This window comes from Protopterus annectens, chromosome 15.part0, assembly GCF_019279795.1.
Source record: "Protopterus annectens isolate FY-2018-M chromosome 15.part0, PAN1.0, whole genome shotgun sequence".
Lineage (NCBI taxonomy): Eukaryota > Metazoa > Chordata > Ceratodontiformes > Protopteridae > Protopterus > Protopterus annectens.
The window spans coordinates 414,520,747-414,534,147 of NC_056749.1; the positions used below are offsets into that span (position 1 = coordinate 414,520,747).

Genomic DNA, 13,401 nt, shown 5'->3' on the forward strand with positions numbered 1-13,401 from the left:
GGAATAGCATATTTAGATACATTTATTAGTCATGGAGACACAGGTTTTAAGTCATGTATCTATAGAAAAGAAACGTTCTCCAATGATTATTTGTCCTATACCAGCAACCATCCTAAGCATGTATTCAAAAATATATACAAAGGACAGTGTATAAGAGCAGCAAGGATGTGTTCAACTAAAGAAATGATGATGAGAGAAATTGAACTTATGAATACTATGTTCTTGAATCGTGGATATCCCAAACAAATTCTTAAAGGGATAAATAATTATATTATAGAAGAATGGGGCAATAAGTACAAACCAGTATTGGGAGATTATAACATCAACATTCAAAGAGAACAAAGATCAGCAGAGCATAGTTCAAGAGTATGTGTATTGACATATTCTCCGGTAGTTAAGCACATCGAAGCATGTCTAAAGGAGAGATGGGACCAGTTTGTAGTGAATAGAGAATGCATCGCCATTTTAGGGATGGATATGAAAATAGTCTACAAAACAGGATTCAATATTAAGGAATTATTGGAAAGGTCCAAAGGAACATTAGTAAGAACTAACAAACATACAACAAAATGTGGACATTGTAAACAATGCCAATTTATCAAAGTGTGCAAAGGTACTAGGTTACATAACACTAATTGTACATTCTTACCAAGTATTAGTGGCAACTGTAGCTCTACATATGTGATTTATGCAGCTACCTGTGTAGCATGCCACGCATTCTACATAGGTAAGACAGAAAGATTGTTTAAAAGACGTATATATGAGCATCAGTACGCTATAAGCAAAAAAGACAGCAGAAATGCATTATACAGACATATGGTGAATACAAACGACAGTCACACATTTATGTTTTACATTATAGATAAGGCTGAACATACACCATATGGAGGTAATATGAAGACATTATTGGGACTAAAAGAAAGTAGATGGCAGATTATTTTGGACGCTACAAATTTTCCAGGTATTAATGACAACATCAGCATCAAGCCATTTTTATATGTAGGAAACTAGAGGGTTAGAATTGGCCATATTAGGTAGGATTGTTGTGAAGCTTTAGACTAGTTCTTATATATTACCAAATCTAATATGTTATCAATTTTAATACATTGTCATGTTTCACATATATACATTTTTTCTGCAATATATTGGCAGCAATTACTACAGCATATATGGTTGAATCAATATTTTAATCAATATTTTCATAGTATTTAAGCTACTGTATTTAGATAAGGCAGTATCATTTATTATTGAGGAAGAACTGCAGCACTTTAGCATTTTAGTGTCTAAATAAGGACATTTTAATATGGACATTTTAAGTACATAGTATTAAATATTTTTACGTATTTTTATACAATAATTTTATATACTGTGTTATATTTCTTTGTTGTTTATTTTTATTGACAACAGCACTGCAGGAATTTATGAAATATATTAGCAGTATTATATGTAATTATGTTTTGGCGCCAAATTTGAGTCAGATGACTTGTATTTAAGCAATTAATGAACTTAGGAATACGTTCTGAAGAAGTCTGGTTTCAGATGAAAGCGCTTAACGTATTGTAACACTGTGATTTGGAATAAACTCTGTGTGTCCAAGCCGAGGATTTATCGTTTTGTGTTATCCTGCCTTTAGCACTTTGTTTACTGTTTTAAGAAGTTGTCAGAGTTTTGGAATGTTTTGAGTGAGAGCTTGAATTCTAGATTCTTGATGTGAATACAGTGCTCTCTTACTCGATTGTGTTGTTACTAGAGGGTTGTGTGTGTACATGCAGCAATTGCTACACTTCGAGATCCAAGTTGGCAAGGTTGTCTCTCAGAAGTGTAGAGGCGCCCCCTCCAATCCAAGATGGCCTGGAAAACGTGTTCAGAGGAAACCACTACAAACTGTTCCAGAAGAGCAGGCCTTAGTCTGGAGTATGCTACTGTAGTTTCAGCAAGAAGCACTAAAGAATGCGTAACGCAGAAGAAAAATAGCAGTGAGACACTGAAGAAACGTTTAAAATGGCATTAAATCCTTCGTTAGACTCCTGGATGATTTTAACAGTTAACAGGTCAGTCAAGTACCGCCAGAGCAGGCAGAACAGAGCTTTAAAACGGTGAAAAAATACCAGTAAATACTTTGTGCAAACAACAAACAGCTTGGTAAGGCAGTTGCAGTATAACAGTGTAGCTTAATACCCAGTAAGTACAGTATAAAAGTAGGTGGCAGGCAAAAGTGCAGTAAATACTATAAACAAAAAAAAAATTCAACTTTTTTGAAGCTCAGAAGCCTTTAGCCTGGCATCTCGGCTCAGAGTTGTCTGGTAGCCCACCTCACTTCAGCTCAGTACAAACAAGCAGAAACCTGCTCTTCATTTTGTTGGTCCACTTTGATACCTGCTTCGTCCAGTTGAGGATCATCTTAAATCCAAACTGTCCCAATGCGTAGTGGTTGTAAGGCATGGAGCCCTTTTTGGGAAGGTCTTTGATCACCAGTCCCTTGTTAAATATATACACACACTATGCTCATACCTGCACACAATTTAGAGACTCGCCAGTTCATCTAATCCCGTTGTTTCAGGATGTGGAGGATGCCTGTGTGCCTTGCAGAAACTGGCATGAATCTAGGAGGGAAGTAGACTCTGTAGAAAGCACTCCAGCTTGGAACTGAGTCAGGTAAGTGTGCTTACCCCAGTGTTAAATCTGTAATTTTATTTTTATTATCAAACTTGAGTAGATCTTTTTCAGATAAAATTACAGTATTGTAATATACTCAAAACTTAGTGTTTCTGAAGCTTTGGTGTACAATTGCATGTAGCAAGATGGACCAGAAATAGTTGGTTGACATTGTGAAATGCTTTTGGATATGTATCCTCCTTTTCTTTAGAACTTGATCACGTAGGATGAAGGAGAATCATTTTGATTTCTGTCACAGATGGAGAATCCTTTTGATTTCTGTCACAGAAGTAGTGAACTTTTGTACTTTCCATAAGGCCAGACTTGGGAGAAAGTGGTGTTGCTGTAGGGCATTTACTTTTGAGAATTTTTCGTGGTAGAGGGTTGTTCAAGTAGTGATTTTGTTAACGTGATCTTGGCAAGAAAAGTGTAGAGTTTCAGAATCGGGGAATTTACATGGGTGAATTGGGCAGTATTGTTGTAGGGATAATAGCTACATGGAGAACCTGAACCCCCCCCCCCCCTTTGAATGTGCAGGTTGTGTAACAACCCATGTCTTGGCACAGATCCAGTATTATGTTGAGTGCACGTCTGATCATCGTACCTCACTTTTTTTCCAGAGTTTTAATTCCATTTTCATTATGGGAACATAAAATGGGGTGCGTGTTTGTGCATGTGTGCAAGACTAGGTTATTTCATGGAATCTGCATATTTCTTTGTTGGTAATGGCAGCATGGAGGAGCAAGAATTGTTTCCATTTTTATATTTTTAGTTGACTTCCACAATTAGAGCTGTGTGTGTTATTTGTGAAGTGAATAGAAAATTTTAGTGAGTGTGAACTGCAGTGCTAACAGCGAATGTAACATTCACTTTTTTTAGAAGTGACTGCAAAGTTTTGTAATACGGTAATTTAAGAAAAGTCCATTGTGTAAGGCATTATGTATGTACAGTGTCCTGTGGCATTATGAACAAGCATTGATTATCTTTGTATTTGAAATTCGCTCCCGTTTGTCACACAGATGCAGCAATACTTGGATAAAAGTGCAGTAAAAATGCAGTGTTGTAAAAGGATTTGCTAGTTGTGTTCTTGCTTCTGCTTACTGCTTTCACTTTGTCAGGGCTGTAGTAATCTTAATAATTTTTGTTTTTTAAGGATCCTGAAGTTGCAGTACATAAAAATGACAGCTCAACTGGAAGAAGTCTGCTTACGCTGCTTGGACTGGCATTCATTTTAGCTGGGCTCATAGTTGGTGGCGCTTGCATCTACAGGTACTTCTTACCAAAGGTAATGCTAAGTTTTTACTTGAAGTGGTTTAATTCTAAATAGGACAAAATATGTAATTTTAAGGTTGGGGGGCAAGCTGTTTGCTTATCCAGAAGAAAATGCGCTGAGCAACAGAGCGGAGATCCACGACCAATCTGTTCCAACAGTTTTATTCAAGCCACAAAAATCGAACACAAAAACAGTTTAACATAAATGCCTTAGCTTGTAACCATGCGTTTTCGTCCTGTTAAATTAGACTTAATCAGATGTCCAGTGCAACCTTGTGTTTCTCATATTTTATACTAACTTCAGTTAGCTAAAACCAATGAGAATACATTCTCTGCATTTAAAATAACCAATAAATATCATGTTTAAAAATCCCATTAGTAAAATACACTCCACCTTATTTTCATTTACCCTTCCTTGTATAGTATGAATATTCGTGTATGAATATTTTGTATATAGATACTGAAACACAATATTAATCTTTTTCTTATGTAAATATGAACTAAATTGCCATAGTTTAAATATATTAAAAACATTTTAAAATATATCATTTACTCTAATTTTTAAAGTGGTAAAAATACATAGGGAACCAATTGCATATGGAAAAATCAATTAATACATTGCCACCTGGTGGTGGTTGAAATTAATTACATTCTCAGCTTAGCTGATCTTAGGTTTAATAAAGGCAATATTGAAACCTAGTCATTCAACCCAGGGTAATTTCCTGCCTCAAGGGTCACTTGCCACCATAATTCCCTAAATTCTATTTTTTCTTCCCAAGGGCCTCCCCTGATGTCTAGTTTGACGGACTTGTTCCAAAACTAGAAAAGCAAATTTAGACTTCAAGCATACTTTTGAATGTTTAAACAAGGCATTGGTGTCTTTACCTACTGTCATGTCATACATATGTTCATAAATATTTCTTTTTAACATTCTTTCAGTCTTTCCTACATAGAGGGATTTACAAACTAAACAGATGGCTAAATAAACTAATCCCTTTGATTCACAATTGTAATAGTTAAGACTAGTAATCCATCTCTTTCTACTTTCCAGGTAGTATCTATCAGTGTTCATAATATTACATTGGGTACAGTGCCCACCATATTTTTATTATTCACCTGGTGTTTGTTCAGTAGTTCTAATACTTTGAGTTTTTATTTACCACTTTGTGGGATTTTGGTTATATTTTCCAAATCTGTAAGGGAAAGAAATCTCTCCCACTCTTTACATTTTCTTAATATTGTTTATTGCGTTGTATTCCAAAATCAATACTTGTTCATAATCGTCTCTAGTGTTTTCCTTATTTGTCTGCCTTTATTTTGCTCACCATTATTTTGGATTGGCTTAAATTTATTAAATGTTAAGTTGTCAATCTCGCCTTCATTCTTGCTTGATTGGTTCGGAGCCGATCCCTCGGCTCCGACACGGCACTTGCTAAGCTCGAGAGTCACTTTTACCAGCTCGAGGCAGCCCCATATCCCATGATGCAAGGCGGTAAGTACCCAGATCTCGTTTGCCGCTTCGCTTAGGAGGTCCTCCTTTTACCAGCTCCTGGTAAGTGATTCACTTTAATATTTTAGCCCCTTTTTGCAAAAAACCCTTAAATATTTAGTTTTAAGTTAGTTATTAAGTTTTTCTGACAGAAAATTCCCTGTCTTTACTAATTTTTTTAGTCAAACTTTACCCATCCCAAACTTTACTCCCTGTTAGGGTGTGTGTGTGTGTTTTTTTTACTAGTAATACCTTTTGGTATTTGTTTAATTTTTTGACGTGTGTGTGTGTGTATTGTTAAACACCATGTCAAAGGAGAGAGTCTCAGGCTTTAAGAAGTGTGACTCGTGCTGTCAGAAGATGTCTGACAGACGGTCACACTTCTTGCCTGTATTGCCTGGGGCCTCTTCACCTGCAGGACTCCTGTGCTATTTGTCATTCCTTCAGCCAGAGAGTCCTGCAGGAAAGACGAAACAAGCTGATACTTAGGGGCCTTCTTAAGCCGGAGGGCTCTCCGGCTAAGTCGGCTCCATCTAAATCAGCCAAATCTTCCAAGGCCCAGGCTTCTGTGTCTAAGCCTGCGGCCTCTGCTCCGACTCGTTCTGAGTCGAGATCGGCTCCGGCTGGAGCCGATTCTGGCTTATCTAAGCCTTCGGCACCGATGGCTATCGGTGCCGATTCTGCATTGACCACTTCGGTGTCGGCTCCGATCGGTTCCGACCACCATGTGGCACAGGCATCGGTGTCGGCTCCGACACCGTTACTTTTGTGGCTGTATCGGCTCCGGCTGGAGCCGATGCATCGAGGCTTCCTATCGGCTCCGATAAATCCTCGGCTCCGACAGGATCTATAGTTTCATCGGTTCCGATGGCTCATTCCAGGAAGAGGTCGAGGTCTCCTTCCTTGGAGCCGATACTTTCGGCTCCGGCTTCACCTCTTTCGGAACGGAGCCATCGGAGCCGATCTTCAAGGTCATCCAGACTTTCAGACCATGACCTAGAGAGAGTGGTCAGCAGATTACTAAAGTCACAGGCACTGGCCCAAATGTTACATAGTCCGTCTCAACAGACGACTGTTGGTCCACACCCCGTTACAGTTCCTCCTTCAACTCTACCTCAGAGCTTGGAGTTGGGGTCTTCGGGAATGGTTACTGCTACGGCTGGAGAACAGATACCCCCTTCTGTTCCTTCAGCCTCTACTCTTATCTCCTCTTCGAGACCTTCCTTAGAGGGATTCGGTGGTCGGGCTTCCATGGTCTCCTCCGAGGGGGTGAGTGGCATCGGACCCTTGTCCGAGCCCGCTCTTCCCCTTGGAGCCTCGGCCTTGGTGAGCTTGGCTCCGACATCTGCCTCGGAGACTTCCCTTTCGGTGGTCCCTGGAGTTCCTAGTTCTTCGGAACGGGTTCTCTCGGATCTGCCTGGGAGGGGAGCATTCGAGGTGATGAAGAGTGTGCTGGCCACTGGTATCAGTCAGCAGTCTGTTCCCGTAGCTCCTCCCTCTATAGTGCCTGTTGACATCTCTGCCACTTCTCTTGCTAAAGGACCCAGAGATCCTCCGCCTCAGGTTTCCCCATTGGGAATTTCCCCCTCTTCTGAGGATTCTCCTGATGTTTCGGGAGATCCTCCTAGGAAGAGGACTTGTAAGAGGAAACATGTAGACTCCCGAGTCTGTCACTTCAGATACTGACTTTGATGAGTCAGAGGGGTCCCTAGATCCCCTCTGAGGATGTCTCCTTCTCAGACATCCTAGAACTCCTTAAACAGAGGGAAACTGGCCCACCAACAATCCCTCTGAGGATGAGTCAGTATACCTAGAGGCGTTTGGATCTCGGCCCTCCACCTCCTGGGTGTCTCCGCCTTCGACCCCTTATGCAGGTTATTGCCCGAAGGCGTGGGCAGCTCCTGACTCTGTAGAGCCAGTCCCTAGGAGGCCTTCAAAATTTATCACTGCCCCGAGTGACAAGCAATTCCTCACTAAGGGTGTCCCCGCTGATGCCATGGTGGTGGCTGCGGCCACCAAGAAGGAACTTGCAGATCCTTCCGTACCCGTCCATCCTCCTAATAAGGACTCTAGGACCATGGATAGGTATGGTAAGCGGATGTTTTCCTCAGCGACCTTTGCTATGCGTTCGCTGAATTACCTATGTCACTTCACCAGACTACAGAGGGATATCCTTAAGGAGCTGGGTGAAGTAGTACAGGATCCTACAGCTGCAGGAGCTCAAGAAAAAATTGCTTCGCAGCTAGGAACCCTTAATTCTATTGCAAACTCCTCCATGCGGCTAATATCATATGCTGCTGATGGAGCGAGTAGAGCCGCAGGTACAGGTGCGTCTCTTAGACGCCAAGCCTGGATGCGGCTATGTGATTTTGCAGATCCCTTCAAGGCGTCCTTCACAAATTCTCCCTTTGATGGGTCAGCTTTGTTTGGCCCTCAGGTGAAGGAAACTTTGACCAGGTGCGAGCAGGACGGCAAGACTCTTTCTGCTGTAGGAGTCCGTTTTTCCACCCCTTCTAGACCTTATCCCAAAGGACAGAAAGGTGGAAAAATGTGGTTCCGTAAATCCCAAGGAGTCACGCCGGATTCACGTGGTCAGTTTACCCCTAGAGGCAGAGGGGGTAACAACAACAGACGCCGCTCCAGAGGCAGAGGGGGTCCAAAAAAACAGGGAAACAGAGAGCCTCTCTCTGACAAGCCCTTTCAGCATCCCTGAGATGTTGCCCGGCTGTCCCTCCTTGGAGGCAGTCTGGGAAGATTATCACTGTACCCAGAAGCCTGGCATTCCCTCACTCAAGACAGATGGGTACAGTCGATCATATCCAAGGGTTACATAATTCCTTTCGAGGAAAGTCCATTCCCCTCAAATTCCCTTCCAGATGTACCACCCGGTCTAAGGGAAATTGCAGAGTTAGAAGTCTCAAAACTACTGCAAAAAAGAGCCATTCAGCCAGTTACAACAGACCATTCAGAGCCCGGAATCTACTCAAGGTTCTTTTTGGTCCCCAAAAAGACGGGAGACTGGAGACCAATATTGGATCTCAGCAGACTCAACAAGTCTGTGAGGAAGACAAGATTCCGAATGGTCACTCTTCAGTCAATTCTGCCCTTCTTACAGAAGGACAACTGGATGTGCTCAATAGATCTTCAGGATGCGTACTATCACATCAAAATTCACAGACGCTCCAGGAGATTTCTCCGCCGGCTGGGGTCCAGTCATTTCCAGTTCAGAGCCCTGCCCTTTGGTCTCACTACAGCCCCCAGAGTGTTCACCAAATGCATGGCAGTGGTCACGGCTCACCTGAGACGTCAAGGATTCCAGGTGTTTCCATATCTCGACGACTGGCTCCTGTCAGCCACCACCAGGCATCAGCTTATACAAGCCAGGGATTACACAATAAATCTTTGTTCTCATTTGGGCATCTCGATCAACTTCGAAAAGTCATCCTTATCGCCCTGCCAGTCTATTACCTTCATAGGCGCAAACTTAAACACTGTTCGGATGTCAGCTACCCTTACAGATCAAAGAGTTTCAGACATTCAGACTCATGTCAGGATCATTCTGGCCAACAAGAAAGTACAGGCCAGAATGGTTCTAAAGGTATTAGGCCTCATGGCTGCGGCCATTACCCTTCTTCCCCTGGCTCGGTTCTACATGCGCCTTCTTCAGTGGATGCTGTTCACACAATGGTCATACCAACAACTTCCTATGCGTCACCAGATTCTGGTGAGACAGACTTGCAAAGAGCATCTTGCTTGGTGGATCACATCTCCTCAGGTTCACCAAGGCAGGTACTTTGTACCCCCATCCCCGATAGCCACTGTCACCACGGATGCCTCCCTGATCGGGTGGGGGGGTCATTATCAGGGCAGGATGGTTCATGGGACGTGGCAGCAGTTCGAGTACCATCTGCACATAAATGTCCTGGAGATGAGCAGTGCTTTTAACGTTGCAAGCCCTCAACGACTTTCTTCCCGTAGGGACAATTGCAGTCCACACAGACAACATGTCTGTAGTTTGGTATATCAACAAACAGGGCGGAACCAAGTCCTACCCCTTGTGTCTAGAAGCGCTCAGACTATGGCAATGGGCGATCTCCTCTCATCGGTTTCTGGTAGCAACGCATATCCCTGGGAAAACCAACATTGTAGCGGACAGATTGAGCAGAGCTATTCTCATGCCTCACGAGTGGTCTCTCAAGCAATCTATAGCGGAAGAGATTTTTCTGGAATGGGGTCGTCCATGTTGCGATCTTTTTGCTACTCCCCAAAACAGCAAATGTCCAGACTTCTTCTGCCTCTTCCCTCTACCAGGCCATCCCCCCAGAGACGCTCTGACCCAGGATTGGCCCCAGGGACTTCTTTATGCCTTCCCTCCATTTCCTCTGATCCCTCAGGTTATCCAGAAAGCTACCGCTTGAGAGCCAAATTGATTCTCATTGCCCCTTACTGGCCTCGACAAGTTTGGTTCCCGTTCCTCCATCATCACCTTTTGGTGCAGCCGTGGCATCTGGACCCAGTGCCAGATCTTCTGATTCACCAATCGGGTCAGCTGCACCGGTCAATCCCTTCTCTCAACCTCACAGCATGGTTGCTCCACTTCCTTCCTTAGCCAGGCTTCCTTTGATCTCTAACCCAGTTAGAGACATCATAGTAGCTTCGCTAAAATCCTCTACCAGGAGGATTTATACAAGCAAATGGAAACGTTTCTCTTATTGGGCTAAGGCCAAGAATATTGATCCTTTCACTGCCCCTGTTCAGGCAGTCCTGGACTTCTTAGCAGAGATTTTTCATGCAGGCTCCTCTTCTACGGTCAGAGTTCAATTGGCTGCTATTTCCAACTTTCATGTCGGAATAGCAGACCATAACATTATGTCCCATAGGCTCTGCAGGGCCTTCTTGAAAGGAATTTTCCTACTAAAGCCTCCAATCAGGAATCCTCCTCCTCAGTGGGATCTAAATTTAGTGCTGACATCCTTGATTCTTCCCCCCTTCGAGTCAGCTGTTTCTTGTTCCCTGAAATATCTTTCTTGGAAAACTTTATTCCTAGTGGCTATTACATCGGCCAGGAGGGTGTCTGAACTTCATGCTCTTTCGGTTCGACCCCCCCTATTTGGTTTTTCACAAAGACAGAGTATCTTTGAGAACTAATCCAACTTTTTTGCCTAAGGTCGCTTCAAAGAACAATTTGAATCAATCCATTGATCTCCCTGTATTTTTCCCTAACTATTCAGATAGAGCTGAACAAAAGCTACATTATCTTGATGTCCACCGTCAACTTAGATATTATTTGGACAGAACAAAAATATTTAGGAAATCTGATCAACTTTTTGTTTCCTATGCGGATAATAAAAAAGGCCTTCCTGTTTCTAAAGTGACTTTGTCCAGATGGCTTTCTTCGGTCATCTCTGAAATTTATCTGCTCAGGGGAAAACAGCTGTGCTCAAAACCTAAAGCACATTCAACTAGGAGCTTAGCTACTTCTACAGCCTTTCAAGCCAGACTTCCTATAGACACTATTTGTGCAGCGGCCACTTGGGCCACTCCTCATACTTTTGTTTCCCATTACAAATTGGACTTGGCCTCCAGGGACAGAGCCAGTTTTGGCTCTACAGTCCTCAAAGAGTCTGTTCCATTGAGCCACCCAGGATAGAGGTGCTAGGGACGCGGTCCCATCAAGCAAGAATGAAGGCGAGATTGACAACTTAACATTAAGAAGTTATGTACCTACCATAACGTTCCATGTTAGTTGTCTTCTCTCGCCTTCTTTCTTGCGACCCTCCCTCCTTCCCCCTGGCCTGGACAGACCTTGTTATAAGAAACTTATGCTGAAGACCATTCAGACCTGGTCCTTCTTCCATCTGTAAGTTTTCTTTCTTCTTTTGGGAAGTATTTTATGTTTGGTGCTATTGCCCTTTGTCATCAAACGAGATCTGGGTACTTACCGCCTTGCATCATGGGATATGGGGCTGCCTCAAGCTGGTAAAAGTGACTCTCGAGCTTAGCAAGTGCCGTGTCGGAGCCGAGGGATCGGCTCTGAACCCATCAAGCAAGAAAGAAGGCGAGAGAAGACAACTAACATGGAACGTTATGGTAGGTACATAACTTCTTAATCTACCTCTTTCAACTTCCTATCGTATATCTTTAATAAATTTTAAGGGGTAATTTATTTTATCTATTTTTTCCAGTAGATCACATTCTACTACAAAATCTGTATCTGCACTAGTCATACGGCACCCCCTCAACTGTCCTTTCACTATATTTTTCTTACAGTGTAAGGGGTGTGCACTATTGTAGTGTAGAAAGGAATTACAAAAGGTAATCTTTTTTTTTTTTCTAAAGATTTGTTTCAAATTTCTTATCTTCCTTGTATATTCAAATACAAAAAAGAAATTTCTGTGCTATGCCAAAGTCCTGCCAAGCATAAAATAGCACAAACGAAATCCAAGCAAAGGCAACAGGACACTGCTGTATGTTTGTTAATTCTTTTAATAAAACAAAGAATACAATGACACACAACGTGAGCGCTTTCGGGATTCACCCTTCATCAGACAAAGATACCAATATAAGCAACACTTTTAAAAGAACATGAATCAATAGCATTTAGTGAAAAACCTGCCTATTTAAGAGGGTGGGCTTAACTGGTATTACATCATTTAACCCGGGATCTCTGTGCGCCATTAGTTCAAATGAGGATTCTGCAACATCTTAGCATTAGAAATGGTGATTTGAGCAATGCTTTGTGTAGACACATAAAGGAATACCCCACACACAGTTTTAAGTTTAGGGCTCTAGTTAATATTAAATTGAACAGTAGAGGGGGGGATATTAAACAGTTAACTGAGCCGAATCCAGATGGATCATTTGAACTAATGGCGCACAGAGATCCCGGGTTAAATGATGTAATACCAGTTAAGCCCACCCTCTTAAATAGGCGGGTTTTTCACTAAATGCTATTGGTTCATGTTCTTTTAAAAGTGTTGCTTATATTGGTATCTTTGTCTGATGAAGGGTGAATCTCGAAAGCGCTCACGTTGTGTGTCATTGTATTCTTTGTTTTATTAAAAGTTTTAACAAACATACAGCAGTGTCCTGTTGCCTTTTGCTTGGATTCCTTGTATATTCCTTCTAAGTATTGCAAACTTTTTTTAGAAATCTTGTATGTGAACTTCAAAAAAATTAGTAGTGTTCAAATATACCATAAACTCTTCGAATTTTTCTTTTCCTCCTATCCAAAAAATAACTCGCCCAAAAACCTGTGGTATAATGTCCAGCAGCTTTTGAATTCTGTATTTAAATGTACCTCTCTTCCCACTTAGCCAAAACTAGGTTGGCATAAGGTGGGGCACAAGCCACCCCCATAGCTACCCCTTGAATCTGCTGGAAAAATTCACCATTGAAATATAGAAAATGTTTTTTCAAAACCATATCTATTAACCAAATGCTTACCAGTTTTTCATTTTGTGTTAATCACTGGTCTTCCTAGACTATTTCTTCAAACATTTCCATACCATTTTTATAAGGTATGGATGAAAATGTCTATAGTTATAAGTAATAGATCATCATGGTATAAATCGTTGGAAATTTCTTTCAGAAGATCCCAGGAATCCTTTGGTATAACATCTCTTCCTACCCATAAGCTTTTTAATTTTATATCTACATATTTGGCCAGTGAATGTGTTTTTGATCTCTCTGCGTATACAATGGGTCTTGGGGGCGGGTCATTTTCACACTTGTGTATTTTTGGGATGCCAAATATAGAAGGAATTCTTGGCTTGTCCACTTTTAAATACTTGTATGTATTATAGTCTATACGTTCCTCTTGTATCATATCCCATAAACCTGTATCAATTTTGTGGTAGGCTACATTCACCTCATTTTTTGAAAACACTGGTGTATCTCCTGTCATCCCACAGTATCATGTTTATCTTGCTTTCATATTGAATGTTGTCCGTTATTACCACCCCCACCGCCTTTATCAGGTTTCA

General features: G+C 41.8%; 1 protein-coding gene across 1 annotated transcript in view; it reads left to right on the plus strand.

Moving 5' to 3' along the window:
• Nucleotides 1–13,401, plus strand: part of ITM2A (integral membrane protein 2A) — a gene marked incomplete in the record, with an annotated part of 365,358 nt that overhangs the window by 26,464 nt on the left and 325,493 nt on the right. Inside the window, 1 exon segment of the mRNA XM_044057149.1 lies at nucleotides 3,809–3,940. Coding sequence (XP_043913084.1) covers nucleotides 3,809–3,940 — 132 coding nt within the window.